The sequence below is a fragment of the Melospiza melodia genome, chromosome 18 (assembly GCF_035770615.1).
Source record: "Melospiza melodia melodia isolate bMelMel2 chromosome 18, bMelMel2.pri, whole genome shotgun sequence".
NCBI lineage: Eukaryota > Metazoa > Chordata > Aves > Passeriformes > Passerellidae > Melospiza > Melospiza melodia.
Window position 1 is genome coordinate 1,208,419 of NC_086211.1, and position 26,251 is coordinate 1,234,669.

Sequence of the window (26,251 nt, forward strand, 5' to 3'; positions counted from 1 at the left end):
AATCTCTGGCCACAGGCAGCAGCAGGTGGGCCTGGCTGAGTCCTTATGGAGTCATTCTAAGCCAAAGCCATGAGTGACCAGGTCTTTCCACACAAAAGCCACTTTTTTTTTCCTATAAGAGATCTGTGAAGTAGTTTTTCTCCCTGCTGATTGGCATTTTGCCCGTTATTCTGATGGTTCAAGCAAAGGTGGTTCAGTCTCCCCTCTTGTGCTCTCCTGTAATTCCAGCTTCCCCTGCAGCCTGTGGAGTGAAGCAGTCTCAGAACTGGAAGTCCTGTTGCTCCCAGAAAGCCCAGCATGTCCTTGCTTGGCATTTTCTGCTTGGTTATCTCACTGTTTCTCCTGTTATCACAATTGTAGGTTTATGCTATTAACAGTAACCACCCAGGCCACGTTCAGCTTGAAGCACATAAAACACGGTATCCCGTGGAGACTCCACCAGCCCTTCATTTATTTCCTGTGTTTTGTACTCTGTATTATGAAATATTCTGTTGGAGGGTGATGTAATTCCAGAAACTAAAGTAGATCTCACAGTGGAAATATTCCCACCAGACATTTTGGAAAGGTTCCAGTTCTTGTTGCTGTAGCACACAAGACTAAAGCTGAATTATCAACTGCAAATTTGGCAGACGCTCCCACTAGAAATCTGTTACTTTTTATAAAAGACTCAATCTGAAAACATTTTAAGGACATAACTTGAGCTTCAAACCGAACCTCTGGTGTCTTTCCCCCTGCAGAGGTGGGCAGCTCACAGCTTCAAGAACAAGTCCCTCATCCTGGACAGAACAACCACGTCCACCGGCGACACGGGCATGAATCTGGTGCTGAGGCCAGGAGCCCTGCGGGACGGCGAGGGCTACACCTTCACGCTGCACATCACAGACCTCACCACGGGGGAGGAGGGCTTCGCCTCCATCGACCTGCTGCCCAACCAGCCCCCCGTGGGGGGCTCCTGCCGCCTGTCCCCCGAGGGGCCCCTGCGGGCGCTGGAGACCAAGGTGCACTTCGAGTGTGCAGGTGAGAGAGAGCCCCTGCTCCTCAGCACCCCCTGCTCCTGCCACAGAGGTTCCCTTCACCCCAAACTGCTGCCCCGGGGTGCTGCTGGCCAGGGCTGGGCTCAGCAGCGGTTTGGACCATGAGCAGCTTTGTGTGCCCCAATCGTGGAGCTCCCCAGAGCAGGCAGGCAGTTTAAAAATTCCTAACCCACGTAGGTGAATGATGGTATCCAGGCCAGGCCAGTTCTTGTGGAAGGGGCTGGGTATTTCAGTGCAGGAGAATGAAGATGGTGCCCAACACTGAGTCACAGTATGTGGGAAGAGTCAGAAGATGAAGCAGTGGGGCTGTCTCTGCTGTGTGGGCTGGATGTTCCCACCAGAGCCACCTTCCCAACCAGCTGCAGAGACAGCAGCAGCGAGCCCAGCGTTGGGAAAGTGGCCTGGCCGATGTCCCGTAGCCTTGGGCCAAGGACTAAGTGCCTCTGGAAACCAGATTTCCCCAAATGATCCGTGGTGGAGATTAGAGCTGTTTGTGCACAGTGCCGGGAAGCCACGCTGGGAGGGGATGAGCCCTGCTGCCTCCGAGGCTGGGCACCAGACTGGGGGAGCAGCAGAAACGTGTTCAGGGTTTGGGGTTCTAACTTTGGTGTGTTTTGAGCTATCCAGAATAACCCTGGAATCAGTTCCCCCTTGGAATGGTGGGGATTTCAGCTCTTAGTGATTGTTTTTAAGCTGAAGTGACAGACACAGTGGCAGTGCCGGTCTGGGTCGCTCCAAACCCTGTTTGTGCTGCGGGGCTGAGCAGGATGGCACCCTTCAAGGGAGGGCAGAGGCAGGAGCTGGGACAGGGGCAGGGGCAGGGGCAAGAGCAAGGACAGGAGTAGGAACAGGAGCAGGGGCAGGGGCAGGAGCAGGAGCAGAGCAGAAGCAGGAGCAGGAGCAGGGGCAGTGCCAGCTCCCCTGGGGCAGTGCCTGCAGTTCCCCAGGTCCCTGTCACAGCTTCCCAGGTCCCTGTCACAGCTCCCTGTGTTCCCTGCAGGCTGGCGGAGCAGGGGCAGTGCCTGCAGTTCCCCAGGTCCCTGTCACAGCTCCCCAGGCCCTGTCACAGCTCCCTGGTTTCCCCGCAGGCTGGCGGGACACGGAGGACGCGCGGGCCCCGCTGGTGTTCACGCTGCTGGCGTCGCGCCGCCGGCCCGGGCACTGGCAGGAGCTGTGCGTGTACAAGGGCAGCCGCGCCGAGCACGGCGCCTTCCTGCCCCCCGGCTTCCACGAGAGCGGCTTCCAGGTGTCCGTGGCCGTGCTGGTGCAGGACCAGCTGGGAGCCACCGTGGTGGCCGTCAACCGGTAAGGGACGGCTGGGCAGGCTGGGCTGGCCCTCGGCCCGTGCCCGACCTCGGATCCCCCGTCCCAGGCTCGTGGCTGGGCCAGGGGATCCCTGTCCTGGGTGAAGGGATGTGACAGTGATCACAGGGGTCTGAGGATGAGGGAAGAGACGAGGATCTGACTCCATGTGTCAGAAGGCTTGATTTATTATTTTATGATATATATTATATTAAATCTATACTAAAAGCATAGAAGAAAAGATTTCATCAGAAGGCTAGCTGAGACTAGAAAAAGAAAGAATGGTTACAAAGGCTTGTGGCTCGGTCTCTCTGTCCGAGCTAGCTCAATGTGATTGGCCATTAATTAGAAACAACCACATGAGCCAAAGATCCACCTTTTGCATTCCACAGCAGCAGATAACTATTGTTTACATTTTGTTCCTGAGGCTTCTCAGCTTCTCAGGAGGAAGAATCCTAAGGAAAGGATTTTTCATAAAAGATGTCTGTGACAAAGGGGTGGCCTCCTGGAAGAGGCTGTTGGCAGGAGAGGGAGGGGAGGCTCAGCAGAAGTGCACACAGAAAATCTTTGTGGATCATTTCTTGACAGGGAGGTTTTCCCACTGCTTTCATAGACTCATGGAATTGTTAAGTGGGAAAGACTCCTGGGGTCATGCAGTCCCAGGGCTGGGTCAGACAGGAGCCAGGCTGCAGGTCCATGGTGTTTCTCATGCAGATGGGGCACCAGGGCGGCAGCAGCAGCAGCAGCAGTGCTGCTTTTGTGGGTCACCCTCCTGCCTCCCCTCCTGTCCCTTCCCAGCCCAGCCTGCACTTCACCCAGATCCTCTTTCCCTGCAGCTCCATGGAAATCGGCCTCCCCGAGGGCTTCCCCAGCCTCTCCCACTGGCTCTACAACCAGACTGACACCGTGCTCCAGGGCTTGGTGAAACAAGGGGACCCTCAGCAGGTCATCGAGTACTCCCTGGCCCTCATCACCATCTTAAATGAGGTAACACAGCTCGTTCTGCCCAAGAGGGGCCTCCAGAGATCTTTGCAATCACCAGGAGAATTTTTGGGCCAGGTTTTGTACAACGATCTCTATAGGCAGGGCAGGAATTCGGGGCTATATTCCTGTTTCCCTGCCCAGGAAGAGGCTGCAGTACACCTGGAAGCCAGGCAGGGATGGTCCCCCTGGGCACAGGCACCCTGCTTAGCTGGATAAGGACTGCACTGCAGGTACTAGTGAGCTGCTGAGTGCCAGGCTGTTCAGATAATTGCTTGGAGAACAGAAGTGATAGTGAGGAAGTTCTGCTGGAAAACCAGCTCATTAGATAGATCCCTTTGGGGAGAAGCAGAGGCAGGAGATGGGGAGTGCAGGGAACAGGCGACTCCAGCTCAGCTCAGCAGCCTCTGAAACCACTCCTCACTGCAGGAGCATCGGGGGGTAGGATGGTTGGGACGGATGGAGATGAGAGATCTCTGCAGCCAGGTCGTGGGATTTGGGGTTTATGGCAAAGGGCCTGGGTGCAGGGCCCTGCTGGGAGCTGCCACAGCTCAGAGCGGGCCCAGAGAAGAGAGGGGAAGAGAGGATGAGAGGGTAAGAGAGCAAAAGCATAAGGGAGTAAAAGGGGTAAGAGCGTGAAGTTCCCGTTCCAATACAATAAATCTTCTGTGCTGAATATTCTCATTCTCACCAACCAATCTAGTACAAGATACAAATCCTACAGCATTTACATACAGCCTGTAAGAATCATTACATTACCACACTGTGTTACATTTTAAACCCTACAAACTCCTCTTTGGGCCCCTTCTGCCAAGCTGCAGGGTCTGCTCTGCCCCTTGGGCCTGCCTGCAGGCAGAGGGTGTTGTTCCATCAACAGGGGATCACCTTCAGCTGGCCACACCATTGTTTTCCAGTTGTTCAGTGACTGAGGTATCTCAAGGCTTGCTTTCATTTCAACCTCACTTATAGTTTCCATATTCTCAAAATCTTTTGCCAGGCAATCATATTGATAAGGCTTTCCTGTTCCATCTTCCCCGGCACTCACTGTGTTATTTCCTCTCCTCCCTGCTCACCTCCTCCTGCTGTTCCCACCCGCAGTACGAGCGGTCGGAGCTGCTGGAGCCCGAGGCTGGGCAGGAGCTGGAGCTGCGCACCTGGACCCGCAACACCATCACGGAGACGCTCAACGCGCTCAAGGTCAACACGGTGGATGACATCCAGCAGATCTCAGCTGCCCTGGCCCAGTGCACGGTACGGCCACCCCACCTCTGCTGCAGCTCCTCAGGGCTTGCTGTGCCTACCTGGCTCTGCCCACACACACAGGGACAGGTGGCACTGCCCGGTACTGTGACGGTGGTCACAGGGGTCTTAGGATGAGGGAAGAGACATAGATCTGACTCTACATTTCAGAAGAAATACAGAATTTCTTCTGAACAGAGAGTCCTGAGCTGCTCCCTCACCACTTCTGAGCCTGCAAACCTCATAAATCCCTTCTTTCAGTGGGTGCCCGGGTTTGGGGTTGAGCACATCCCATTCTGTGCTGGAGCAGTTTGTTTCTGCCTCTCCCACCTCCTCCTGCCTCGTGACTTGGTTTTGCTGTGGGAGCTTAGGGCTAGAAATAGAATTTTTATTCCACGGGGAAAGCTGACATTCCAGGATTACTCTGTGCTCTGGGCTGGAATGAAAAGCTTAGGAAAACAGAACTCCAGAAATTCCCAGGTGGCTGGGACAAGTGGAGCTCACACATTCCTGCACAAGTGTCCATCACGGCTGGTACATTCTTGATTTTACCTACAAGGGAGAGGAAAAATCAGAATTAGTTTCTCCTGGAGGGATAAAAAAGGAATCTTGGACTTTTTGGTCGTTTCTCCTCCCTGAGTAGGAGCTGCCCTTGGGTGGTTCCTCCCCATAACCCAGTGTCATCCCCACCTCCCTGATTCCTGCCTCCAGTTCACACAGCCTGTCCTGGCTTCTCAGAGCTTACAAATAAAGCAGAAAAGGGGGAATTCAAGACCTGCAGATGCTGTTTTGATTCTTCACCAAAACATATGGTGAATCACGGCTGAATCCTGTGATGATTAAAAGAAAAAAGATGAATAAGAGCGAGGAAGGGGGTTGTAACAGCTTCCATGTGTTCCTCAGTCCCTCCCATCCAGCCCTGGAGAGTGCAGGGAGCTCCAGGCCATGGCTGGAACATTCTGTTTCTTGGACACATCTGGGAGCAGAGGGAGGGACATCCATCATGCCTGAGTGGCAGGATTCCTCCCACAGCGTTCAGGAGGATTTGGACACTGAAATGGATTCGGTTGTGGCTAAATCCTGCTTCCACTGGAGGTCGTGGAGGGGATGGAGGAATCCCATGCAGCTCCTCCTGCTTGGTTGCTGTGTGTGGTCCCAGAGAGGAGGTGTGCACACCAGGGAAAACATGAATTTAGAATCACAGAATCCTGCAGTGGCTTGGGTTGGAAGGATCAGGGTGCTCCAAGCCCTGTCCAACCTGGCCTTGAACATTTCCAGGGATGGAGCAGCCAAAGCTTCTCTGGGCAGCAATTTCCTCCCTTTATTCCTCTTCCCAACCAAAAAGCATCCTCTGCCTGCCTGTACACTGGCACTTTGGAGTGTTGTGGGGGGCAGATGGAAGAGTCTTGGGGCCACCAACAGGTTGCTGACAGTGTCAGTGTGAGAGGGCAGCCCCTGCTGGCCCCTGCCCAGAGGGAAAGCTCTCCTGAGGGCAGAGCCACTCCCTTCCCTGGGCTGCTCCTGCCCTGTCACACCCTGGGCCCTTTGCAGGTGGTGAGCAAGGAGCTGGTGTGCAAGTCGTGCCTGACAAGGACCCTGAACAAGCTGGAGACCATGATGACCATTCTGCAGGGGGAGACCACGCAGGGCACGGTGACCCCGACCGGCATCGCCGACAACATCCTCAACATCACAGGTGAGCCTCGGCCTCTGGTGGGGACAGGGACAGGGACAGGTAGGAGCAGCCTGAGGGGAGCTCTCAGGCTCCCTCCTCTGCCATCTGGGCTTTGGCACAGATTTTTAGGAAGTGGCATCTGCCATTTGGAGTGTGGCATCCCAGCCCTCTCTGCTCCCTGCGCTTTTCCCAGGGCTGTCCTGGCTTTGGCAGCTGCTCTGTGGACATTTCCATCTGACAGTTGTTAATATAACCCACTAATACTCCTAATAAGCTCACAAATCCTCCAGGGGATTCTCTTTTTAGTAAACAATGAGTAACAGCTATGGCTTCCAGATGCCTGTCTTCCTGGTTGGAGTCCAAGGAGGCTGTCAGACCTCACTGGGGCATCTGGGAGCACTGTGTGGAAATTCCCACCTGGGTGACCTGGGGGAAGCAGAGACACCTTCTCTGCACCCCTGGTTACCTCTGCACTCCCTTCTGAGCGTTGTGCACTTTATGGTGCAGAAGCTTGGGAACATGTGTTTGTTTTATCCATTCCCTCCCTCTTTCCTGAGCTGTGGTTCTCTTCATTACACAGGAGGGAAATCAAGCGTGTGGTGATTAAGTATTCCTCACCAAACCCGGTAGATTAGAGAGGCTGCAGGAGCTGCTGACAGCTTTGCTTTTAGCTCTGGGCTATGAACACTCCAGTGAGGAAGGTCATGTGCAGAGGAACAGTGAGAAGACAGCGAGGAAAGCCTTGTCTGATTGCTTTGGAAAGGTGTCAGGGGTTCTGACTGTAGCAGTTATCCAGGCCATTTACCACCTCCTCTTCATGTCTCTCCTGGCAGGTGACCTGATCCACCTTGTCAATACAGTTTCACAAGAATCCAAGCCCCAGGAGCTGCTGGCTGATTCCCACAATTTGCTGCTGGCTCCCAAAGCCTACAACCTGTCCTCCAGCCTGATGCGGATCCTGATGAAATCCCGGGTGCTGAACGAAGAGCCCCTCGAGCTGGTGGGAGGAGAAATTAAGGCCACAGGCAAGAGGTCTGACCCCTTTAACCTGCTGTGCTACGAAAACACACCAAACTGCCAGTTCTCCATCCCCCAGGCCTTCAACTCCACCCTTTCCAACCTGACGGATGTCATCCAAGTCATGTTCCAGGTGGACTCCAATCCCTTCCCCTTTGGCTACATCAGCAACTACACCGTGTCCACCAAGGTGGCCTCCATGGAGTTCCAGACACACAACGGGGTGCAGATCCCCATCGGGAGCCTGGACTCTGAGAAAGCCATCACTGTGATGGTCTCAAACAGCACAGAGCCCGACAATCTCGTGGCTGGCACTGAGGTCATCGAGGCGAGATCATCCGTGAACCTGATTGTGATCATGGAGAGCAACAACAGGGAAGCAGGACTGCACTTTCAGCTCACCTACAGAGTCCTCAATGGTAGGGCAGACAAATCCATCTCTTGGTTGGTCCTTCCTGAGGGAGGGGAGGGCTGGGTGTGAGGGATAACCAGTGTGGGAAGGATGCTGGGTGCCAGCAGCACATTTCACTCTGCATGGTCGAGGTTCTGGTGTCCTGGACAACCTCCATGCCCAGTGTCATCCTTGCTCGTGGGTTCTGGCCCTGAGAAGCCTTTTGCTTTTCCCAGCCCTTCTGCTGAGCCACATTAGCCCTGGGAGGCATTGGGGTGCAGGCCCAGTGGTACCCAGTGCTCAGGGATCCCCTGAGGTGCACACTGAGGGAGCACAGTCTGGAATAGCATCTCCCACAGCTCTGCATTCCTTCTTCCCTGAGCCCAGACCTGTGGCTGAGCCCGCCAGGGGTTTTTAACGCCCTTTGTGTTCCTTCCCCTCCCCACAGAGCATTACCTGGCCAGTGAGCCCGAGCCCTTCATCATGGCCTATCTCCATCACGAGCCCGAGCCCAACGAGCACAACTGCTCTGCCTCCAAGAGAATCAGCCTGGACGCCCTGGCTGGAAGTGACCACAAGCTCTACACCTTCTTCACCTCACCCAGGTGAGAGCAGCCTCCCTGTCAGCCTCAGGCTGTGCTGTGGATGCGTGTGAGGGGTGCTCAGGTGGTCTGTGGAGCCCCTGAGTACCTGCACAGCCAAAGGGTGTGAATTACACCACGTTCACTGGGCTTTTCCTCCTCTCTGAGTGCATCCCTGCCCCTGTGGCTGGAAGCTTTCTGTGGTCACACCTCCACCAGAATGGGGCTGGTGTCCCTTCAGGAGGCAGGGGAGTAATCTCCTTGCTCTTTCCCTTCCCCAGAACGGATGACCCCATCCAGAAATACTACCTGAACATCACCAACCACTTCAGCTGGTCAGCAGTGGAGGTGACCCTGGGGCTGTACACGTCCCTGTGCCAGTACTTCAGCGAGCAGGAGAAGCGCTGGAAGACAGAAGGAATTGTCCCCCTGGAGGAGACCAGGCCAGACCAGGCCGTGTGCTTGACCCAGCACCTCACAGCCTTTGGGGCCAGCCTGTTTGTGCCCCCAAACTCTGTCCAGTTCATCTTTCCCGTGAGTACAGCAAAGCAGAGGCAGTGCAGTGCTGTCACACATAGGACAGGTTGTTGTCACCTGGAGCAAAGCCATAGGCTCCTGTTGGTTTCACGTCCAAGCTGGCACCAGCACAGGCATCTGGGAGCCTTTGGGAGGTGCAGATGGGCACAGCTCAGGAGAAGCTGTGTCCCCTGGTTGGGAATCCTGGCTGGAAACAGACCTTTGCAGATGGCTTTAGTCCCTGGCCTGGACACCTCACGCTGTGCTCCCATCCTGGGGAGATGCCAAAGGTTCCTCCCAGCTGTCACCCAGCACTGTTTGATCCCAGGGAGCTGCACCTGCCAGCTGCTCCCTGCTTCCCAGGGGCATCCAGCCCTGCCTGGCTGTGTCCCTGTGACGTGAGCAGGAGCAGGGAGCTCCTGGCAGCTGCGGGGCCGCGGCCGTGAGTGGGGCCACGGCCAGGAAGGAGGCAGGGAACGGGAATGGGAACGGGATCCTCCTGGGCTGGCCTTTCAACACTTCTCTCTTGTGCAGGCTCCAGGCCCGGGGCTGAACTACATCGTGCTGCTGACGTGCGCCGTGTGCTTTGTCACCTACTCGGTGGCCGCGCTGATCGTGCACAAGCTGGACATGATCGACCTGCACCGCGTGGGGGTGATCCCCTTCTGCGGCAAGAACGGGATGTACAAATACGAGATCCTGGTGAAAACGGGCTGGGGCAGAGGCTCAGGTGAGCCCACAGCCTGCTCCTGTGTCTGCTTCCCAAAGGGACACCTGTAGCTCACCTGAGATCCCATCTCAGCACGTCACACTCCCTGCAGGACCGAGAGCTGCAGCTTCAGGCCAGGGCTCCCCACAGCATTCCCAGGGTTTATTGTGTGATGATGGGGCAGGTCAAGAGAATGGTTTGGGTTGGAAGGTTCCTCAAAAACCTTCTGGTTCCAAACTCCTCACATGGGACACCTTCCACTAGCCCAGGCTGCTCCACCACTGACCATTGTGGTGGGACAAGCAATTGCTGCTGGAAGGAGCCACCCAGGAGAGAAATGCCCCCATCCTTCCTTCCCTGACTGGGCTGTGGTTGCAGAGGCAGAGGTTGTTCCTCACTTCTGACCCTCTCCTGCCCAGCTGGCCCTTTGCATGGCTCCTTTTGCTGTCCTCCAGGACCCATCACTTTGTTCTGAATCCTTCCCAACAGCAGGCAGGCACCAAGTTTAGCTTCCCTCTGGGTCTGGTTTGTAGATAGAGCTGTCACAGGCAGGGCTGGGGAGCTCAGGTGGGCTTCCCTGAGGGAGCCCCTTCCTTCCCTGCAGGTACCACGGCCCACGTGGGCATCGCCCTCTACGGGGTGGACAACAAGAGTGGGCACAGACACCTGGATGGGGACAACGCCTTCCACCGCAACAGCCTGGACGTGTTCCAGATCGCCACAGAGCGCAGCCTGGGCAGCGTCTGCCGCATCCGCATCTGGCACGACAACAAAGGTGGGGCACAGCCCCCCAGGAGGGGCCTGCACGGGGGGAGCTGGCCCCTGGATTGGGCCCACACTCTGGGGGGACTCCTCACTGACTGGCCAGGTGCCACCCCAGACACAGAGGATGCACTGTGACCATAAATGTCACCTCAGGGTGAGCGTGAGGGGGCTGTGCCACGCTTCCCTCATGGGTGCTGTGCAGTGCCCACCAGTGATAGCCATGTCACTGTCCCTCTGACAGTGCTTATAGCTTCACGGGCTCACTCAGGGAATGTGTGCCATGCAATATTTCCTTTGTGTGCCCCCATTCAGGCCTGAGCCCCTCGTGGTACCTGCAGCACGTCATCGTGCGGGACCTGCAGAGCAGCAAGAGCTATTTCTTTCTGGTGAACGACTGGCTGTCAGTGGAGAGCGAGGACAACGATGGCCTGGTGGAGAGGGAGGTGTTTGCTGCCAGTGAGTGCCCCACGTACCCTGGCTTCATCCCACCCCTGCTGCCTGGGCCCCTCCTTTTCTCCAGGCTGAGCCCCTTTCCAGCTCCCTCAGCTGTTCCTGGTGCTCCAGCCCCTTCCCCAGCTCTGCACATGCTCCAGCCCCTCCAGGTCTTTCCTCTTATGGGGTTCCCAGAACTGACCCTGGGACTGGAGGTTCCTCAGCAATGCCCTGCACGAGGGACAGGCACTGCCCTGGGGTGCGAGCCAGGTGCCATTGGCCTCTTGCCCACCTGGACACAGCTGAGCTCACGTTCAGCCCATCACCCCCAGATCCTTTTCTGCTGGGCAGCTTTTCCAGCCCCTCATCCTCAGACCTGGAGCCCTGTGGATGGAGTGTGGGTACTCTGGAGCTTCTGGGATGGGTGTGGCCAGCTCAGCCACCCTGAGCGTGTCCCTCTGTCCCCAGGTGAGAGCGAGCTGAGGAGCTTCTGGCGGATCTTCGTGGCGGAGCTGCAGCGTGGCTTCTTTGAGAAGCACGTGTGGCTGTCCCTGTGGGACCGCCCGCCCCGCTCCCGCTTCACCCGCGTCCAGAGGGCCACCTGCTGCTGCCTCCTCATCTTCCTCTTCCTCTGCGCCAACGCCGTGTGGTACGGCGTGGTGGGCAGCGTCCACTTCAGGTGTGTAAAGGGTGTGGTGGGCAGTGTCCATCTCAGGTGTGCAGGGCATGGTGGGCAGTGTCCATCTCAGGTGTGTGCAGGGCGTGGTGGGCAGTGTCCATCTCAGGTGTGTAAAGGGTGTGGTGGGCAGTGTCCATCTCAGGTGTGTGCAGGGCGTGGTGGGCAGTGTCCACCTCAGGTGTGTCCCCAGCCAGTCCCACCCTGCCTGTCCCCTTGGGGCAGGACACATTTTCCATCTGCTGGGAAGAGCTTCCTTGCTTGGGTGTGCCCTCCCCATTCTGAGCACTCTGGGACCAGGACGTGGATGGTGGATGACCCAAACCAGCCTGATTTTGGTTTCCAGGCCCGTTTCCTTCTGTGCACATCTGGAATTCCTGGTTGTGCACTGTTTGCCGTTTGCTTGCCTGGCAGCCCCAGGGCTGCTGCTGACCCTGTCTGTGCTCCCTCCCTGCAGCAACGTGGCCGTGTCCAGCCTGCTCCCTGTCAGCGTGGACACGGTGGCTGTGGGCCTGGTGTCCAGCGTGGTGGTGTACCCTCTCTACCTGCTCATTCTCTTTCTGTTCCGGATGGCTCGTGGCAAGGTAAGGAGGGGGGATGGCTGCAGGCTGCTCAGGTGGGTGGGAGGCACCTGGTTGAATTCTGCCTTTCCTGGGACCTCTCTCCTCCAGCTGGGCTCTGCACTTGCCTGGTTGTGCTGCTCCAGGGCCAGACCCTTCCCTGGCCTCTGTCCCCTGAGCTCAGATCGCTGCTGGCCTCTGTCAGTGCCCAGGCAACAAAAGACAGATTTTAGAAGCTGTTTAGGCACCCAAATGCCCAAGGCAGGAGCCGGGAGCTGCTCAGTGGAGCCTCTCTGATGCCTGCCCTGGGCAAAGCTCAGCTGGGCAGGGATTAGCTGGGGATTTATTTACCGACTAGTTAAGCACAATTAGCAGCCCCATTAAGTATTGCAGCCAGCTGCTTGGGCGCTGATGAGCAGCTCATGGGGCTGATGCTGCTGAGAGCACACAGGGAAAGCTCTCAGACTCTGGGTGGCCCTGGCTGTGGCACGTGTGGTTGCAGGTGTCTGGGGGGCAGAGGAGATGGCATGTGGCTGGTCTCAGTGGCAGTGTCACCTCTGTGCCCCCTGTGTGCCCTGCAGGTCTCCATCAGCCACACCGTGACCCACTCAGACCAGCAGTCCCTGGAGATCGACAACTACCTGGACTCCTCAATCCTTGACAGCTCCTTCCCCACCTTCCCTGGGCTCCAGGCAGAGGTGAGTGCTTCCCTCCCTGCAGCTGGGCGGGCTCCTGGAGGGCTGGGAGCAGCTCAGTGACCCCTGGTGTTCCCAGCCACTGCTTTGACCAGGCACACACCTGTGTCCTGCTCCTGAAACCTTCCTGTTCCCCACAGGCCTTCTCTGAGCAAACCAAAACAGATCTGTTCCTGGAGGACTCCAAGAGGTGAGTGGGTTTCTGGAGACGGAGCAATCAGGGCTCCAGTCTGTGCTTTGCTGGGCTGGGCTTGGCTCCCACAGCTGTTTCTGCAGTCCCACCAGGTTCCTTTCCTCTGCTCCCCTCATTCCTGACTGTTCTCATTCCCATTTCCCCACAGCCTGGTGCCCTGGCCCTCCAGCGAGGCCCTGCTCAGCTGGCCAGACCTGCTGAGTGACCCCTCCATCATGGGCAACACTATCCAGAGGCTGAAGAGAGGCCGGGCCAGCCGCCACCTGGGGCTGGAGGCGCCCCTGGCCCCCGAGGAGGACACCCTGTCCCTGGGCATCCACCACCAGGGCCAGCCCCGCTACTTCTCAGCCTCAGGTGAGCCCCTGGCCCGGGCAGAGCTGCTGCATCAGCACTGGCTGCACCCCAGAGGGCAGGGCAGAGGGTTGTGTCTGCTTTTAGTCTGGAAAAACAGAAATCCTACTGGGCAGCAGGGTGGGAGCCAGGAGAGGTGTGTACCCGTGGGAATGCTGCAAGCAGCCAGCACTGCCTCACTGCTTTCAAAGCCACAGGGTGGCCCTGAGGCTCTGGAAGTGGCTGGAGAAGGAGAACTTGCCTTCTGAAGCAGCTCTGTCTGCCCAGCTCTGTGGGCCAGCTGGGATGGACAGGAGCTGGAGGACAGGGAGCAGGGGAGGGCTGTCCTGGGGGAAGGACATGGCTGTGACCCTCCTCCTCCTCTTCCTCGTCCCCAGCTCCAGCAGGTGCTGAGCCGTGCCCTGGGGTGGTGCTGGGGGCTGGGCTCTGAGCTCCTGCCAACCCTGGCTGTGCTCTCTCTTCCCAGATGAGGATCTGATCCGGCAGATCCTGGCAGAAGGAGCCAGCGGCATCTCCCAGGACCTGGGGCCGTACATGAGGGCAGAAACAGATCTGATCTCAGGCCTGTGAGTGTCTGGGGAGCAGAGCCACATGGGGGCTGAGCTGAGCTGCCTTTGGGATGCTCTCACGGGTCACTGTCCCTGCTGGCCATGGCTCCTGCAGCCCCCACAGCCACAACTCACTGCCACCCTTCCAGGAGCCACCTGGAGCCTCCCCTAAGGCCACAGCTGTGTCTCCAGCAGTGTTGGGCACAGTGCTGGCATGAGGGCTCCCTTCCCACCTGGAGCATCCCCTAAGGCCACAGCCGTGTCTCCAGCAGTGTTGGGCACAGTGCTGGCATGAGGGCTCCCTTCATGGCACTGATGGGAGGGAGAAGGGGATTCTCCCCAAATCCCTGTAGTGTTACCAAGCCCAGGATACCCTGCTGGGCACCCTGACCAGCACCCCCAGGGCTGGCAGCCCCCAGGCACTGCAGAGTGGCCAGCCAGGGGCGGGGAGGGACAGTCAGGCCCTGTCCATGAGACACACAGCAGTGTTTGTGCCCTGGGACGTGTGTGATGTCCCAGCCCTGGTGCTGGCGCTGGCATTCAGCCCCCCTGGTGCCAGCCTGCTCAGCACAGGGCCAGCAGAGACACAGCTCTCAGCAGTTCCCCCTGTGCCTGGCAGGTCCAGCGTGTTTGGGGAGAAGGTGGAGGCTGTCATGATGCAGAGGCTGAACGACAAAGGGCAGAGCGTGGCACCTCCTGCCAGGGAAGTGAGCCGATCAGCCAAGTCCACCTGGACAGGTACCAGGGTGTGCCCCGGGATGTGAGGGGACAGGGCCCATTCCACACTACGGCTCTGTGGGGTAAATGGGAAATAAAACACAAAAGGAGCCTTGGGAAGGGCTGCTCCCTGCCTGGGATATCACTGCTCCTGTCAGCTTCTCTTGGAGCCTGGATCTCAGTGAGGCCTGGGCCAGCACCGTGCTGTGCCAGTGCCTGCAGTGTCCCTGGGGAGCTCTGCTCTGCTCCCTGCAGAATGTGTGGGCTGGTCCCTCCAAACCCTCCCGGGCTGGTGGCAGCTCTGTGCTGGGATGGGCGCTGAGCCCAGCCCCTCCTGTGCCCACGGGCCCTTTGCAGTGATGCTCACACCGCTCTCCCTGCTCCTCCTGCTGCCCCCAGTTGCAGAGCAGACGTTCAGGAAGCGCCTGCTCCCTCCCTGGTGCTCCCTGCTGGCTCATGGCATCAGCCTCCTGCTCCTGGCCGCCGCCGCGGGCGTCTCCGTGTGGATCGGGGTGGGCTTCTCCTCCAGCGTGGCCCTCATGTGGCTCATCTCAGGGATATTCAGCTTTCTGGCATCGTTCCTGCTCTGGGAGCCCCTGAAGGTGAGCATGGCACTGACCTGTGTGTGGGATTAACTTGTCCAGCTGCTGATCGCAGTCATGGAATTGATGAGGTTTGAAAAGCCCTTTAAAGTTACCAGGGCCTTCAAGCACCACCCCCGTGTTCACCACTAACCCGTGTCCCCAAGTGCCACATCCATGTGGGTTTTGAGCACTTCCAGGCGTAGTGAATCCACCACAGCCCCTTCCAATGCCTGACAAGGCCTTGCACAAAGAAATGGGGTCAGCGTGGGCACTGAATGGTCTCTCCCATCCCTGCATCCCTCAGGAAGGGTGGGATGTGGACACCAGAGGCAGGGCTGCTGGCAGGGCTGGTGGCAGGGCTGGTGGCACTCGGTTTTGAAGGTTCGGGTAGGAGCTGTGCCGTGCTGGCTGTGCCAAGGGAGCTGCTGCTGGTGGCCCAGCTCCCTGCAGGCTCAGCTCTCTCCCTGTGCCCCAGGTGCTGCTGGAAGCCCTCTATTTCTCCCTGGTTGCCAAGAGGCTGCACCCAGAGGAGGATGACACCTTGGTGGAGCAGCCCTGCGTGGAGCACGTGTCCGAGAGGATCAGCAAGGTCCGGCCCCCGCAGGGATTTGCCCTCTTCCAGGCCAAGGAGGAGGCCAGGAAGGTCAAGCTGCTGCACAGGATGCTCAAGGTGGGACATCTGCTGCTGCCTGGTGCCCAGGGCTCAGACACATCTGAGTGTGGGCCCTCCCAGTCAGGCTGGGATGCTCTAAGTGCTTGGCTCCAGCTCCTGCCTCAGTTTCTCAGCCTCTGGGTCTGATCCTGTTGCATGGCCATGGAAAGCACTGCTCTGCTGCAGCATGGGGATCCAGCCCTTCCATGCCATCCCATTTTTACCCTTTGCTTCCCAGAATTTCCTCATCTACATGATGTTCTTGCTGGTGGTCCTGCTCACCAACTACGGGGACGCCTCCCGCACCAGCCGGGCCTTCCTCCTGCAGAGCTCCATCAAGCAGCAGCTGGGCAGCAACGACTTCCTGCTCATCAAGAGGTACTGCCAGCCCCTGGGGGCGTCAGGGGGGTCGGCTCCTGGGCTGGTGCTCCACACTCTGTCCCATAGGAGGTTCCTTGGTGCCCATGGGGAGCTGGGCACTCCGCAGCAGTGAGCAGCTCCTGTTTGTCTCTGTGGTTCTGCTGCTTCCCTGGAGAGCAGAGGGGCCTCTGGGGATTGAGAGGTTTCATTTCTCTGAGGTTTAGTGGTTTCCCCAGTGGGAAGGGGCTGTGGGAGCTGATGTTGATCTTCCTGGAGCTGCTCTAAAGCACAAGAGTTTCTCTGTCTCCAGAATTTACAGCCACAAGTTGTAGCCATGAATAGGGTCACAAGAGCCAGAAATGGCATCTTGGCCAGAGTCTGCCTTTCCTCACTCTGCACATGAGTTTAACTGGATTCAATACTCCCAGCTGATTTTCCACAGCCCTGGGAGCTCCCAGTAGCCTGGCCTGGCACTGGGATCACTGGGCTGGGGCTGTGCCCCTGCAGAGCCCTGGGCTCTCAGTGCACATCAGCGTGGCTTGTTCATGCCCTAAAGCCCCTGGAACTTCGACTCAGCAATGTCACACCTTGCCCCTGCAGGTCGGATCAGTTCTGGGTGTGGATGTCCCAGGTGTTCCTCCCTTACCTGTACAACAATGGCTCTGGCCAGGAGAGCCACAGCACCACGCTGGGGACGGCCCGGCTGCGGCAGCTGCGCCTGCACGGAGGTACCAGGGAGGGAGGGCAGGGCAGGGAGGGTGGCACTGCTGTCACTCTGCCAGCTGACAGTCCTGCAGGGACAGCTCTGGGTGCAGTGGGGCTGAGGGAGGAGCACAGCTTGGGCAGGCAGTGGTTCTGCTCTGCACACATGAACTGGGACAGTGGATCATGGAATGGTTTGGGCTGGGAGGGACCTTAAAGTCCATCCAGGGACACCTAACACTTCCTGGCCTTGGGCACTGCCAGGGATCCAGAGGCAGCCACAGCTTCTCTGGGCACCTGTGCCAGGGCCTGCCCACCCTCCCAGGGAAGATTCCTTCCCAATATCCCATCTAACCCTGCCCTCTGGCAGTTTGAAGCCAGTGATGTATCCAGAGGTCAGGTCCCCGGTTACCCAAGGCCAGTTGGGATGTCTCTGTTTTCCTCCACTGGTACCCAGCTAATCCACTCTGACCTGGAGGCATGGCTGTATCATGACTCCTAAATTTGACATCTATTTTTATTATTAATATCCATCCTTTCCTGAATCCCTGTCTTGTGCATGCCCATTCCCTCACCCTGGGGCACTGGTGGGGATGGGTTTAGAGGGGTTGGGAGGGAAGCTGAGCTCCATGCTGGGCTCACAGGGTGGTCTCATTGCAGCTGAGTGCCAGCAGAGTGCCCAGGACATCCTGCAGGGCATGGGCAGTGCCCAGAGGAGCTGCACTGACCAGCACAGCTTTGCCACTGCTGACTATGGCGTGGGCTGGGAGAGCCCAGCCGGGAATGGGACGGCAGCGTGGGCACACTCAGCGCCCGACCTGGCAGGGTAAGGCTGCCCTGTCTGCTGCCAGCCCTGCTGCCAGCCCTGCTCCTCCTCCAGGGACCCTTGCACACCTCTCCAAGGTCTTTACAATGCCCTGGGTTGTTCCCAGCCCTCACCTCAGCCCCTGAGCCTGGCAAAGGGGGGATGGACACGGAAATTCTGAATGGCCTGAGCAGCTGCGTTGTGCTGTTCTGGGGCCCAGGGACAGGGGATCAACTCTGCTCCTTCCAGGGCACAGACAGGGCAGGGGAAGCCAGCAGCCCAGATTTCTGCTCAAGGGGTGACAGCAGGTTGTCCTTCACCCTGGGCAGGACATAAATCACACTTGGTTTCTTCTCTAGTTTGTCCCCAGAGCCATCATCTCCATGCAGCTGTGGGCCACCACAGGGCTTGGGGCTCTTCTGGGGTTGGGAACACTGAGGTGGATCAATGCACCCCTGTAATCTGTCCTGTGAAATAAATCCTGAGGGGCAGGGTCTGCATCTGCACACCACATCCTGGCCTGCCACGCAGGAGAGCAGCCAGTGTCCTTCAGCCTCACCCACAGCTCCTCTTCCTCTGCAGGATCTGGTACTGGGGCTACATCTCCTTCTACGACAGCAGTGGCTACGTGCAGGAGCTGGGCCCTTCCCTGGAGGAGAGCCGGGCTCAGCTGGAGTTCCTGCAGCAGCACACGTGGATCGACAACATGTGAGTGAGGCAGGGCAGGGGGAGTGTCCTGCTGCCACCTGGGCTCTCAGCGGTGCTGCTGGGGTGTCACAGGGCCACAGGACCCGTGTCCCCCCCGAGAGTGGCCCCTGAGCTGGTGCTGTGCCCTGCAGGAGCCGGGCAGTGTTTGTGGAGCTGCTGCAGTACAACCCCAGCGTGGACCTGCACGTGGCCCTGACCCTGCGCCTGGAGTTCCCTGGGGCCGGCCAGGCCGTCGCCGCTGTCACCATCAGCCCCTTCCCCCTGCTGCGCCTCAGCACGGGGGTCACCCTGCAGCTGCTCATGATGGTCAGTGTGGGGCCTCCCCTGCACCCCCTGCCCTCTGCTGGGGCGCTCTGGGGACCCTCACCCAGCTGGGCACTGTGGGCTCGAGCTGCTCCGCCTGTCCCCACGTCTGTCACCCTGCCTCGGTGGGTGTCAGCAGAGCCCTCGTCCCCTGGGTGCTGCCACCCTGCCACAGGGCCACTGGCTGTGGGCACTGGGGGCCTTCAGCAGGGATTGGGGTGCTGGATGAGCGAGGAGGGCAGGGCAGGATGCAGGGGGTGCCCCAGGTGTGCAGTGGTGGAGCTTGGCCTGGTTTGGGGGGATTTTGCTGTCCTGGGTGCAGTACAGCAGTCAGGGCTTGTCCTCTCATCTCCTGTTACCTTCCCCACTCCTCTTCTCCTGGTCATGTCTCCATCACCTCTCCTGGTGACCGCTCTGTTCCTCCCCCAGGTGTTCCTCATGCTGTTTGTGGTTTACTTCGTGGTGTCAGAGTGTCTGGCCATCAAGAAGGAAGGCAGAGCCTACTTCACCCTGTGGGGCAACTACAGCCAGTGGCTCTTCATCCTGCTCACCACGTGCACGGTGCTGGTGCACCTCAGCCAGGCCACCCTGGCTGACCAGCAGTGGCTCAGGTACCTCAGCAACCGCAGGGGCTTCACCAACTTCTACCAGGTGGCCTTCCTCAGCTCTGTCTTCAGCAGCCTGGCCGCGTCCCTCCTCTTCCTCCTGACCGTGCAGGTACAGCGGGCTGGGGGAGCTGCACGTGGATGCTGGTGCTTTGGCCCTGCTGTGCTTGTCACCCCTGCACAGCCCTGCCAGGGGAGGGGGTGGCAGGGAGGCCACCTGTGTCTGTGCTGGGCACTTTGAGTGTCTGAGCCCTTGATTCCCTTGGGGAATTCAGTCAGATGGTTCTGTCTGCAAGGAACCTGCAGGCTGGGGCGTTTGTGCAAGGAACCCTCTGCTGGGGTTTGGGTTTCTCACGTGTTTCTCACCCTTCCTGGGCTGGGGGTATGTCTGTAACTGCCTCCTCTCCCCTCCCAGGCTGCCCAGCAGCTGCGCTTTGTCCGGCAGTGGTCAGTGTTTGGGAAGACCTTCCAGAAGTCCGTGAAGGAGCTGATGGCTGCAGGGGTGGCCTTCGCCCTCCTCCTCCTGGCCTACGCCCAGCTCGGCTTCCTGGTAAGCACCTCTGTCCCCCTCCCTCACAGAGGGGCTGCTGGTGCTCCTGCTGCCCCTTTTCTCTGGCATGACATGAGCAAAGCCCCTGGGTCCCCTGGGCACTCTGTGCCCATCCTGCCGCTGGCACCTTTGGCCAGGGGCTGTCCCTGCCCCAGCCCATTTGTGGGCCACCCCTCAGGACCCAGGTGGGAGGGCATATTGAAGGTCAGGAGAACACTTTGCTGTGCTCCCTTCTCACACATCTCCTCTGTCCCTCCACAGCTCTTCTCCTCCTCCTCCGAGTCCTTCCGCAGCGTGGGCAGCAGCCTCCTGCTGCTGCTGGCCCTGCTGCGGGGCAGCGCCAGCCTGCGGCCCTGCCTGCCCGAGGCCTCGGGGCTCTACTGCCTCTTCTGCACCTCCTATGTGGTGCTGGAGGCGTGGGTCGTGCTGCGGCTGCTGGCGGTGGTGCTGATCCACAGCTACCGCGAGATGCACTTCGAGCTCTACCGGCCCGCCTTCGAGCCCCAGGACTATGAGATGGTCGAGCTGTTCATGCGCAGGCTCAAGATGTGGATGGGCTTCAGCAAAGCCAAGGAGGTGAGGCCAGCCTGGGGGCTCTGTGGAGAAGGGGCATGGTGGCACAGAGCAGCACCTGCCATCCTTAGCCTTTTCCTGCCTCTGGCTCCTTCCTGCAGATGGGTTTCTCTGGCAGGCAAGGGTAGGAGCAGTGGCCACCCCTGGGGGCCCAAGAGAGATGGGAACTGCACAGGCATCAGCTGCCCATTCTCAGCCCCACAGTCCCACGTGGGATCCAGCCCGTGCCTGTCACACCAGGAATGGTTGGAGCAGCCCTGGAGCTGTTTGGAGTGTTCCCCCTTCCTGCCCTAACGCTGCCCTTTCTCCTCTCCCCCCCAGTTCCGGCACAAGGTGAGGTTCGAGGGGATGGAGCCGCTGCCCTCGCGAGACTCCAGCGACTCCAAGTCCTTCCGTGGCCCCACTCCCAGCGCCGCCTCCGACAGCTCCAGGACCTCCACGTCCTCCAGCCAGCTGGACGGGCTGAGCCTGGTGCTGAGCGCCCGCGACAGCCTGGAGGTGGACGCCGACATCCAGCGGCTCCTCTCGCTCTTCGAGATGCTGCTGGTGCAGTTCGACCGCGTCAACCAGGTGACGGAGGACGTGTCCCGCATCGAGCACCTGCTCGAGTTCTCCCGCAGCCGCCGCGCCCGCAGGAGGCACCGCGGGCCCGAGGGGGGCCCGGAGCAGGGCCCGTCCCCGGAGGCGCCGGGCACGGAGCCGCTGTCGCCGCGCTGTGCCGGGGCCGTGCCCGTGCCTGTGCCCGTGCCCGGGCGGCTGCTGCGGGCCAGCCGCGGGGTCAGCGCGGCCGCGGGCACGGCGGGCAAGCCCTGCACGGCCAGGAGGAAACGGCCCCTGCGGGCCAAGAACCGGGTGCACCCCACGGTCAAGTAACGGGGTGCGGGAGCGATGCCCTGGCAGGGCTTTGTTGGGTGGGCTGTGCCCGCCCGGAGCTGCCGCGGCGGCTGGGCCGGCCGGGCACAGGGGGCTCCGGCCACGCCGCTGGCACGGCCACCGGCCCTCCAGAAACGGCCCCAGGGAGCGTTCCAGGGGGAGAGATGGACGGGGAGAAGGCCGAGCCTTTCCCCGGGGCGTGAGCAGGTGCAGGAGGCCCCTGCTGGCTCACAGGGTGTTCAACGGCCCCGGCTGCAACCGGCCACAGGTGGGACTGGGGTGGGCACAGGGGGACGGGATAAAGCTCCCCCCTTCCCTGCTGGCTGTGCCGGGTGGGAAAGGGAAAGGAGAGCCCCAGGCCTTGAAGGTTTGAACCAAGTCTTGGATTTTTGTCGACCAGACGCACTGTGGAGGAAAGCGACAGCTTTCTAGAAGGTATTTAACCCTCCTTGTTTTTTAAGCATAAATAGATATATAGAGAAATGCTATCTACACCCAGAGCAGTTAATTTCCAGTATTGGCTACTTTTATCCTCCAGAAATTGGTACTATTATTTGTATTTAAAGAAATCCAATATTTAAAACAAAGGACATTGCAGCGAGCTGGGGACGAGAGACCCCTGGGCTGCCTCAGCCACCTCCCAGTGTGGGGTTCCCAACCTCCCATTGTGGGGTTCCCAACCTCCCATTGTGGGGTTCCCAACTCCCAGCGTGGGGTTCCCAACTCCCAGTATGGGGTTCCCAACGTGCTGGTGTCACTGAGGTCCCCACCTGCCCTGTCCCCCCACTGTGGCCCCGGGGTGCAGGCGCCGCTGGCTGCTTGGCTTCTCTAACCCAAGGAATGTATTACCCTAAGTATATGTATTTTTTTTTTTGGTTTACTTGTTTCTATGTACTGCCCAGCACTTTAAACAAGGCTTTCCTCGGCTACCAGTGACACGTGCGAGCTAAGAATGGGATAATATATCACAAAAGCAGTATTTTGTTTGTTTAAATCATAAACTGAAATGGGCAGGGAGGAGGGCAGCGCAGCCCCAGCTCGGGCAGCAGTGCCAGCGCCTTCCCTGAGCACAAAGGAGGCAGGTGGAGCCCTGAGGGAGCTGTTTTTGGGCTCCCTCCAGCCCTGCCAGCTGGGATTCACCATGTGCTGGGCTACAGCTGCTGGGCTACAGCTGGCCTGTGCCATGGGGCCCCCCAGATCACAGCCTGGGGGTGCCTGAAGCCCCCCAGGGGCTGCCTTGCCCTCCTCAGCCCCATTTCACCTTATGGCTATTGTAAGTAATTTATACGGGGTTTGTTTGGTTTTTAAATGTATATATTTTTGTATGTTTGCTATATTTTCATAGCATCGGTACCGTGTTTGAAACATGTAGATAGGAGACAGAACACTATTGTCAGAGTTATTTAAAGGATGTATTAAGTGCTTCTTCCTGGGAATGTCCCGTGTATATAAGGATTGGGTGTCTGTGTGTGTGTGGTGTGTGTGCTCTCCTGGGCTGGCTCGGGGCAGTGGCCACAGGTGGATGGGGAAGAGCCCCCAGTGGGCTCCTCTGTGTGTTCCAGAACCTGCTCCATGCTTTGGACAGTGAGAGGGTGGAAGGAAGGATGAGGGGGCAGAGCTGCAGGGCAGGGGCCTTGGGTTCAGCTGCCTCTGGTGCTGGTGGGCCTGGAAGCACCTTCCCAGGGCAGGGAGACTTTTCCAGGTGGAGAGAGGGGGCTCCTAAAGCACTTCCATTGCTCCATGCCCTCCTGAGCCTCCCCTCCAGCCCCCAGCTCTGTTGGATACTTGTGAAGATTTCATTCCAGTGTCCCTGTGCTCCCCTGGCTGTGTGAGTCAGGGTGGCTGCAGGGGACACTGGTGGCTCTAAAGTGCCTTTGGGCCAGGTCTGAGTTACCTGTGGAAAGCTCAGGTGCTGTGCAGGACAGATGTTGTGGAAAGGTTGCAGAGGGATGAGGGCAGGAGAAGACAAACGAGGTGGTGCTTGGTCAGCATGGAGGTGTTGGAGAGCAGGGAGCACAGAGAAGTGGAGTGCAGAGAGGGGAGAAATGCAATCCTGGTACCCAGGACAAGGGGAGAGAGGGCAGAGAGGGGCCCAGAGGGCAGGAGTGGGACAGGGAGGTGCCTGCAGCAGGCAGGAGGCTGAGCCCAGGGCTGGGACGAGGTGCTGGTCAGCTTTGTGCTCAGAAAAAAAACCTGGTTTTCAAGCCACAGATAGAACACTATTTGCCTTGGGTTTTTTGTTCCTTTACCTTCCCAGGCAGCACAGCACCAGGCTCATGTCCATGACTCCTTTTTGGTGACAGAGCCAGTGCCATGTTCCCAGAGCAAGGCAGTAAGAGGAGCAGTGGTGAGGTGTCCCAGAGAGCTGGGATGTCCCCAGAGCCCAGGCTGGAGTCTCTCCAGCTCCAAAGCTCCTTTCCCCACAGCCCTGCCCTGGCACAGCCCGTCTCACCTGTATGGAGCACCAGGGGTGTAGATTCAGCCACCCCACGGGCTCTGTGGGAATATTCAGTGATTGAAACGTCCCAAATAAACCAAGCAGGTCTTGGAAGTGTCTTGAAGAGCCAAAAAGTTCAATTCCTGATGGTCAGTTCTCAGCCGGAGTATCCTCATTAGAAGAGGTTGGGAGCAGGAGGGGCCAGCAGGTCCCAGATGTTTCTGAGCAGCCCTTCCTGAGCTAAGGGGCAGCTGGAACAAAGATGCTCCCCAAATCCATCTGGAATTTTGTTCCAAGTGCCTGTTCCCTGCCCTGTGTGTGTGTGTGGGTGTGACTCGGTGTGTGTGCCTTTCCCAAGTGCTCCTCCTGATGCCAGGGGAGCAGGAAGGGATCAGACAACTGCCCTACTTCCCTGAAGTATGGGGAGCAGCTGTGCCCCCACAGTCCCTGGAAAAGCCCAGCCCTGCGTGGTGGGCAGCACCCACAGCTTGCAGCACTCTCACTTCCGCTCCAGCAGCTCCTGTGCCAGCTCCAGCAGGGTCCCAGGCTCCCCTCCATGTCCCAGCTAAGGGGATTCAGCCATGGAGTTACACCCTCACAGCAATAACCTTGACTCAAAGCCCATCAGTCCCCCTGAATGTATATTTTTGTGTCTGTAGTCACCGAGAGATGGTGTCTTATTTATTGCCTTGAATCTCACAGTGATGTATCAGGATCAAGCTGCTTAAATGAAAAATGAGACCCCCATCCATTCGTTCCAAGGGAGAGGGAGGGACTTCTGTAAGTGCCTTATTTTTTCTAATTTTTGTTTTTTTTAAAGAACAATGATTGTGACCAAAATGCCAACAGTGCCTGTCTGGTCAGCATTTCACTGCAAAAAAAATGGTGTATTTTGTAACTGTGGGGATGTTTCTTACAAAATGACAAAGTCAAATAAACACTTGACTGCTAAAACCTGGCTCAGGTGGTTTTGTCCTGCTCCAGCTGTTCCTCTCCACCCCACTCGCATTCTCTCTGCATGCTTAATTTTAATTAAGGTCTCCTGCACAGCACAAGACATTTCCTAAAATCCTCCAGCCTGTCAGGGCTGGTGTTAATGAATGAGCTCACCTGTGGTACTGGGGGTGGCACAAGGACAAAGCTGACAGAGTCCCCTCCCCAGCACAGAGGGAACATCCCAGTCCAGGACTGGAACACAGCCAGGAATCCGTGCGTCCAACACTGTGAGGGGTAGGGGGTGGTCCATGAGCAAACCAGGCTGGGAAACTAAACCAGGATAGGAGGAAGGATTTATATGGAACTTCCCCAGGATATCAAGACCGCACTGATCAGACAAATATTTTATTTCCTGTATGACTCATAAACACTCAAACACAATGGACACTTGGTGTTCCCACACACCTGCACAGGTGAGGGCTGTCCCTCTGTCCCTCACCTGTCCCTTCACAGTCCCACTTTGTGCACATTGCACTTCATCTCCCTGCTGGCAGCCATTCCCACAGCCACGCTTCCCCTCACGGAGCAAGCAGGAGATGAAGTTCTCACAGTATAGTCCAGCTTATGAGGTGCCTCCCAGTTGGGTGCTGTAGTGTCTGGTGCCCTCCTTGCCTCAGGACAGGCTGCAAGTCCCATTCCAGCTGAGCTGCTTCAGCCTCCCTTGAGAGCCTCCCTGTCAGGGAAGAGGCAAAACTCGTGGGGAGATGATGCCCAAGACTTGGCAGCAGTCAAAAAGGGATTTATCAGGTGCATGGGGATGGGTGAGACACCCCAGCATTCCTGCAGCCAGGAAAATTCTGCAGATAGCCAAAATGAAGACAAATCTTGGGAACTTAAGCAGCATTCTGAGCAAGAGAGAATGCAAATTAACTCTTTCCAGAGCTGGCAGCAGAATGAGTCAGAGCCTGAAGAGTCCAAGTGTTGACAGCCCTGAGATTCAGGGAGGAGCTGGGATTCTGGGGTGCTCAGAAATAGCAACTGGATTTTCAATACTTCATATTTCATTCCCAATAAAGTCCTCAAAAATCCCACAATTCCTGTACCTTCACATGAGGATCTGCAGAGTATCATCCTTTGTCTGCTTCCACCAGGAGCTGCTGTGGAAGGAGTCCAAGGAAAGGTTCTGCAGGGAATTTCCCAACAGAGAAGCTTTGAAACAGCTCAAATCAAACCAAACACAGTGGGTTGGTCCTCTGGGAGCTTCTGCTGGGAATCCAGTGTCATCCTCAGGGGCACTCAAAGCTCCTGGCAGGTTCAGTGCCAAGTCCACATGCAAGGAGCAGCCAGGCGGTGCCTCCAATCCCTGTGTCCATGCAGGTGCAGGATCAGCAGGCAGGGAACACAATTCCATGGCCCCAGTGTCCCTGCAGGGACACCCTGAGCCTGGCCCTACACAAACTCAGTGAAGTCATCCACGGAGGAGATCAGCCTCTTCCTCTGCCCCGTCTCGTAGCTGGGAGGGGGGTCCTGGGGCATCTGGGGAGGGGGCTTTGTGGGGGCAGAGGGGTGCAGCTGCAGGGGAAGGCCAGGGCTCTGGTACTGTGTCTCTTCACGGAGCTGAAAGGCAACAGAGAGCAGGTGAGCTCCATTCTCTCCAAAATTCTTCCAAATCTCCATCTGGGCAGGGCAGGTTACCAGGACACTGTGGCAGTGCCACTCTGTGTCCAGGTATGGGACACCAGGAGGAATTTCCCCATGGGAAGGGTGGTCAAGCACTGGAA

At 58.1% G+C, this 26,251-nt stretch overlaps 2 protein-coding genes across 7 annotated transcripts in view; one reads left to right on the top strand and one right to left on the bottom strand.

The window, feature by feature from the left end:
* PKD1 (polycystin 1, transient receptor potential channel interacting) overlaps positions 1-24,488 on the top strand; it is a 75,043-nt gene extending 50,555 nt beyond the window's left edge. The window contains exons 18-46 of the mRNA XM_063171528.1: positions 738-1,017; positions 2,123-2,339; positions 3,173-3,323; positions 4,416-4,568; positions 6,108-6,252; positions 7,065-7,667; positions 8,088-8,244; positions 8,502-8,754; positions 9,271-9,466; positions 10,050-10,220; positions 10,523-10,666; positions 11,111-11,321; positions 11,776-11,902; positions 12,460-12,576; positions 12,714-12,763; positions 12,915-13,120; positions 13,584-13,683; positions 14,285-14,403; positions 14,782-14,984; positions 15,442-15,636; positions 15,857-15,996; positions 16,579-16,706; positions 17,341-17,506; positions 18,068-18,193; positions 18,325-18,499; positions 18,926-19,213; positions 19,517-19,651; positions 19,913-20,227; positions 20,546-24,488. Of these exons, the coding sequence (XP_063027598.1) occupies positions 738-1,017; positions 2,123-2,339; positions 3,173-3,323; positions 4,416-4,568; positions 6,108-6,252; positions 7,065-7,667; positions 8,088-8,244; positions 8,502-8,754; positions 9,271-9,466; positions 10,050-10,220; positions 10,523-10,666; positions 11,111-11,321; positions 11,776-11,902; positions 12,460-12,576; positions 12,714-12,763; positions 12,915-13,120; positions 13,584-13,683; positions 14,285-14,403; positions 14,782-14,984; positions 15,442-15,636; positions 15,857-15,996; positions 16,579-16,706; positions 17,341-17,506; positions 18,068-18,193; positions 18,325-18,499; positions 18,926-19,213; positions 19,517-19,651; positions 19,913-20,227; positions 20,546-21,097 (5,823 nt within the window). The 3' untranslated portion in view covers positions 21,098-24,488. The remainder of the gene's footprint in view (positions 1-737; positions 1,018-2,122; positions 2,340-3,172; positions 3,324-4,415; positions 4,569-6,107; positions 6,253-7,064; positions 7,668-8,087; positions 8,245-8,501; positions 8,755-9,270; positions 9,467-10,049; positions 10,221-10,522; positions 10,667-11,110; positions 11,322-11,775; positions 11,903-12,459; positions 12,577-12,713; positions 12,764-12,914; positions 13,121-13,583; positions 13,684-14,284; positions 14,404-14,781; positions 14,985-15,441; positions 15,637-15,856; positions 15,997-16,578; positions 16,707-17,340; positions 17,507-18,067; positions 18,194-18,324; positions 18,500-18,925; positions 19,214-19,516; positions 19,652-19,912; positions 20,228-20,545) is intronic.
* Positions 24,489-24,859: 371 nt separating this feature from the next.
* TSC2 (TSC complex subunit 2) overlaps positions 24,860-26,251 on the bottom strand; it is a 33,186-nt gene continuing 31,794 nt past the window's right edge. For all 6 annotated transcript variants that reach the window (XM_063171530.1, XM_063171529.1, XM_063171534.1 and 3 more), the window contains one exon: positions 24,860-26,087. In XM_063171530.1, the coding sequence (XP_063027600.1) occupies positions 25,920-26,087 (168 nt within the window). In that variant the 3' untranslated portion in view covers positions 24,860-25,919. The remainder of the gene's footprint in view (positions 26,088-26,251) is intronic.